Source organism: Argopecten irradians, chromosome 15 (assembly GCF_041381155.1).
Source record: "Argopecten irradians isolate NY chromosome 15, Ai_NY, whole genome shotgun sequence".
Lineage (NCBI taxonomy): Eukaryota > Metazoa > Mollusca > Bivalvia > Pectinida > Pectinidae > Argopecten > Argopecten irradians.
In genome coordinates this window covers 21709812-21715527 of record NC_091148.1, presented here as the reverse complement: position 1 = coordinate 21715527, position 5716 = coordinate 21709812, and the positions used below count along the sequence as shown (strand labels likewise).

At 36.1% G+C, this 5716-nt stretch overlaps 1 protein-coding gene across 1 annotated transcript; it reads left to right on the top strand.

Annotated features, from left to right (window-relative positions):
• Positions 1-468: 468 nt before the first annotated feature.
• LOC138308669 (putative defense protein 3) lies at positions 469-4914 on the top strand. Its single transcript, XM_069249704.1, has 4 exons — positions 469-661; positions 2815-2987; positions 3523-3614; positions 4707-4914. The coding sequence occupies exons 1-4, from the start codon at positions 469-471 to the stop codon at positions 4912-4914; spliced, it is 666 nt and encodes a 221-aa protein (XP_069105805.1).
• The last annotated feature ends 802 nt before the right edge of the window (positions 4915-5716 follow it).

Sequence of the window (5716 nt, the reverse complement as noted above, 5' to 3'; positions counted from 1 at the left end):
GTTAAAGATGCTCCACCGCTGACATATGATGTTTTTTCTCTCTCACAAATAAGAGCAGGCGGTCTAGTATATTTCTTCGGTTACAAATGTTGCTTACTTTACACCATTACCACCATTGAAAAGTTTGAGCTTCTATTTTAACTTCAAGAAAAATATTAAAATTATTTAATTGCATCCCGAAAAAAATCCGTGGCACAGTCCTATATTGAATGAAGTACTGAAAGTGCATGCGCCAAAAGTGATTTTATTATTATTATTTTTTTTATGTTGATAAGACGTATATATACAAGATAAAATACCAGGTATTGTTTAAATGATGGGTATAGTTATGCTCTATCGGTGAATGTGAAGTAGAAGTTTTCATGCGAAATTCACTTTTATGGCCCGGTTTACGTGAAATTCATGTTAAGAAGTATTCTTTCTTGCTCACAACCTTTCATGATTTTCCCCGATATGTCCTTTATTTAGATGCGCGTGCTGTTGTTAGTGCTGTTGTACGGTGATTTCCTCATGGAATCCAGTTTCGGATTCAGTCTCGGTCCACCCGTAGGTGCATGTGTGAGCATGTTTCCTATCCACGGAGCTGATGCCCAATCTTCGGAGTCTCCGTTTACTATCATCGTCAATAAGAATACCTATAGCCCCGGGGAGGAAATTACAGGTAAGTCGAAGCCACGTGACATTTAGATCAACACTCCGTACCTTATTCCTAATACGATTTATCTGGGGTTCTGTTTCACTTAACAAGAGTTACTCCCCATCGATTTTATTCCGAAGGGACGTAACTCTAAATTAGAATGGCCGGTGACGTTTTAACTCGGAATTTATGTATGATCGAAGTAAATGAGTACTGCATGATATGAATTTTACTTTTATCTGCAAGAGACCATGTTCATGTATATAGAAGATTTTATTTAGGTTTCATACTTTTTGTTGTGTTTTTACAATTACATTCTGATCTGTTTAAGTTGCTTCCCTTCCTTAAAATTGATTAGTACTGCAATTCTGATTTCTCAGTGTTAATTCCCTTCGATTCACTCCATCAGGGCTGACTTTCTAATCTATCAGAGTTACTTCCCTTCCTTTCTCTCCGTCATTACTGACATTCTGAATCTATCAGAGTTACTTCCCTTTGTTTCACTCCGTCATTACTGACATTCTGAATCTATCAGAGTTACTTCCCTTCGTTTCACTCCGTCATTACTGACATTCTGATCTATCATAGTTATCTCCCTTCGTTTCACTCCGTCATTACTGACATTCTGATCTGTCAGAGTTACTTCCCTTCGTTTCACTCCGTCATTACTGACATTCTGATCTATCAGAGTTATCTCCCTTCGTTTCACTCCGTCATTACTGACATTCTGATCTATCATAGTTATCTCCCTTCGTTTCACTCCGTCATTACTGACATTCTGATCTGTCAGAGTTATCTCCCTTCGTTTCACTCCGTCAGTACTGACATTCTGATCTATCATAGTTATCTCCCTTCGTTTCACTCCGTCATTACTGACATTCTGATCTATCAGAGTTATCTCCCTTCGTTTCACTCCGTCATTACTGACATTCTGATCTATCAGAGTTATCTCCCTTCGTTTCACTCCGTAAAGCACACTATATGTAACATTCAACAAAATTTCAAGTAACTTCGACTCCGATATTGTTACTTTGTAGATTAGTTGAAATCATTATAAAGAATATTTTAATTTTTTTTTAATAACTTTAGTACAGCAGTTATGAAAGTCGATACATGTAAACATCCTTCGTTTTATGGTCGCATAGAGTTACGATTCCGAACGGAAGTCGGAAAGTTCATGACCCGTTTTCAGAAGAGTTCGGACAGACGTTACGTAGTAACGGTAGTCACATGACGTTCTCGGCAACGACGTTACAATGTCGGCTAACTTCGGCTTGTTTGACTAAGTGGGACCCACCTAGCGATGTTTAATATTTATTTGATTTTTATCAAAGTATTCCGAATCATAATCGCTCATCTTGACTTCGATTTAGTCCTGTCTCTGCATGATTTACAACAGGATTCTTTTTTCAACATTCTCCTAAATCATGAAAAAATAAGAAAGATGCGGATATTGGGCCTTTAAGTACTGATATTCTGATCTATCAGAGTTACTTCCCTTCGTTTCACTCCGTCATTACTGAGATTCTGATCTATTAGAGTTACTTCCCTTCGTTTCACTCCGTCATTACTGACATTCTGATCTATCAGAGTTATCTCCCTTCGTTTCAGTACTGACATTTTTTCTATCATAGTTATCTCCCTTCGTTTCACTCCGTCAGTACTGATATTCTGATCGATCAGAGTTATCTCCCTTCGTTTCACTCCGTCAGTACTGATATTCTGATCTATCATAGTTATCTCCCTTCGTTTCACTCCGTCAGTACTGATATTCTGAATCTATCAGAGTTACTTCCCTTCTTTTCACCCCGTCAGTACTGACATTCTAATCTATCAGAGTTATCTCCCTTCGTTTCACTCCGTCAGTACTGACATTTTTTCTATCATAGTTATCTCCCTTCGTTTCACTCCTTAAGTACTGATATTCTGATCGATCAGAGTTATCTCCCTTCATTTCACTCCGTCAGTACTGATATTCTGATCTATCAGAAATACTTTCCTTTGTTTCACTCCACCAATACTGACATTCTTATCATTCAGAGTTACTTTCCTTACGTCCGTTCTGTCATTCTTACTGCCCTTCTTATATTCCGGCTGTACAGACGGATTAACGGATTAAAACAAAGGGAAGTAACTCTAAGAGATTAGAATGGATATTTTACATTGCTGTGTTTCAGTTTTCGTCAACACTACAGACAACAATCCGGACATCGAGTTTTTTGAAGGTCTGATAATCCAGGCGAGGAGAGCTAGGTGTGATGTGGTAAATTACGAGGAAGCTTTAGGGACGTTTGTGCTCGGTAGTTCCGAGGACTTCCTCGGTCTAATGGACTGTCAAGGGGGCGCAAACGTAAGTAAAGTAACACTTACTGCAAAGAGGTTTATATTCGCGAGACGCAACTTTTGTGTGTGAAAATAATAGCGATAAAGCGCAATCTTGAAATTAAATGTTTTGCGGATAATTTTATTACAATTATATATGATTTTTCTGTGTGTTCGTTCTACAATGTGTGTCTTGATAAAGGGGCATATCGCCTCGAAAACTTGTTATTTTTGTCCATATGATTAGAATTAATTCTTTATCCCATAAATCCACGATGGATGTAGTAAGAAGTTTTGTCGTAGATTGATGTATAAGCAATCGCAACAATGTATACTCGGAAATAGAGTGGTGTAGAAATAACAAGTATATCTGATATGTTGTATAAATCATAAGAATAATGTAATTTTAATAAAAATCTCAATAAACGGCCATATTTTCATTATTCCGTAAATATTCTTATGATTAGAGAACAATCTCAGGATCTTTTCAGAGTACCCTTTTCACAAGAACTTTTATATAGGTAATCGTTTAATGCTATTTCTTTAATTCTTTTCTGTTTAAGAGCTCTGTCGTTCATAAGGCGCATGCGCACATCTACAATAGGACATTCACGTGGATTGCACCGTCAACACGTGTTGGACACATCTACTTCCGGTTAGTATCACGTGACTGATTATCTGTTTCCTTTTCTTTTTTTCTTTTGTTTTCTTTTTTGTTTAAAGAATAATACTTATTGCATATTTCTTTCCATATCAAGAATCTACGTTTCCATAGTGAGACATATCCTGCTATGGTGCTTGTAATTCTTCAATATATTTTTAAAAGTGGTATGAATTGCCATAACTCGGCATTTTATTATCGCATTTGTTTGACTAATCATATTGGATATTGTTACCTAGGATTCCTGTTTTCAATTAAATGAAAACGGGTTATAACCGCTGAAACGGAAAGCAGAATCATTAAACATATAAAATGACGACGATTTATGTGCCAATTATTCAGCAAAATATAGAAGAAAAATTTGAGACTGTTCGTTTACTGGGTTATTGAACCCAGGTTTCACATTCAATTTAGATTTCAAATTAATAAATATCATATAACGAAAGTCCGTGTTTCATTTTTTTTTTTTTTTTTTTTTTTTTTTTTGATTAATTAACGTCCTATTTACAGTCAGAGTCATGTATGCAATGTGTAGCGTGTGGGAAGTGCGAGGTGCGTGTTTTGGGAGACTGGGTATGTTCGTGTTGTGTCTTCATATATGGTGGAACTATTGTCCTTTTTATAATGCTATATCACTGACGTATGCCGCCGAAGACACCAAGCAACACATTCCACTCGGTCACATTATACTGACAACGGGCGAACCAGTCGTCCCATTCCCTTGATTCTGAACGCTGAGCAAGAGCAGAAACTACCACGTGATCGGTCAACATTCAAAACCTGGAAATTCCCTTCTCATCAATTATACTGTTTTTCAATTCGTTTCACTCCGTCGGCACATTATAATTTATCAGATTTTCATTTTGTTTTTCATTATCAATAATAAGATACCAAATATTTTCTGTACACGAAAATAGTACCACCGTTTTAGCAGTCCATGATTAGATATTTAAAACCACTGGCTTTCCAATCATCATTGTTTAGGTTAAAAATCAAATCTTAATCAAAATGCATAGGTTATTACATAAGTGTCCGAGTAATTCGAAAAAAGAAAGTGTAAATCATTATATAGGTTTGATGCTGCAGGGGGACCATTGCAAGAAGGCAGTCTACCTTCTGGACAAACGTGAAGTCTTCCTTTATCCGGGACACGACCGACGCTTCCACTCCAGTTACCTGCTTCCATCAGTCGAAACAGGCAATTGTCTCTGAAGAGTGTTCTACCGACTCAGCAAGCGGCATGGGTATCTCCTTTCTTCTCCTGGCTATCTCGGCATTTTATTGGGTCTCATGAACACAACATCTTCAAAGACCTTAATGCGGATGATCATGTTAATCAAACTAGACACCAAAGTAATAACAACAAAAAAAACATACCTAACAATGAAATCCGTAAACAATAAAAAACACTAGTTTTAATATTAACAATGGTGAGTAATAATAAGTGTAAGTATAACGATTCATTTATTACTAAAAAACAACGAAACTTGTGCAACATAAAAATGTATCTTTAGAACTTTTCTTTTTAAATTACTAGGTTAAAAAAGTAATTATGTGTTTAACTAAAAAAGATACGACGGCTTCCTCAACACGAACCTACCTAATAATGAAACCATTATACCAATAAAGCTATTCATGTTTTTTTTTCAAAATAGATAAAAAAATAACAATCATGTGTGTATCTAAAAGGAATTACGGCATCCTAAAGAGAACTTTACCTAACAACGAAATAAATGCACAATGTACAGACAAAAAAGTATGCATATAATTTCAATAATAGGTGAAAAAAATTGCTTCAAAGGACTCTTTACATATTAAATAGTAAAGTCCAAGGATATTGAACAGTATACTTACTACATTTACTGGTGTTGAATGATTTTACGTTTGATTTCCCTTCATGTAGGAGTAAAGTACAGTAGTGGAGGAAACACAGAAAGTCACACTCATATGAACCATAGACAACAATTGGTTGTGCCACAACTTTTAAGTTCCACAATCTGATTAAAATACAGATCCTCATAACCACTCCGTTAAAAAGAGGATCTGACAAAATTCCATAGGGAGTCACGTCCAGATGACCTTTATACCACGTGACA

What these genes read in the sequence shown, in the direction of transcription:
- LOC138308669 (XM_069249704.1), top strand. Translation starts at nt 469, where the DNA reads ATGCGCGTGCTGTTGTTAGTGCTGTTGTACGGTGATTTCCTCATGGAA. An exon ending in ACTGTCAAGGGGGCGCAAAC is followed by an intron (nt 2,988 to 3,522) that starts GTAAGTAAAGTA and finishes TTTCTGTTTAAG; the next exon opens with AGCTCTGTCGTTCATAAGGC. An exon ending in GTTGGACACATCTACTTCCG is followed by an intron (nt 3,615 to 4,706) that starts GTTAGTATCACG and finishes TTGATGCTGCAG; the next exon opens with GGGGACCATTGCAAGAAGGC.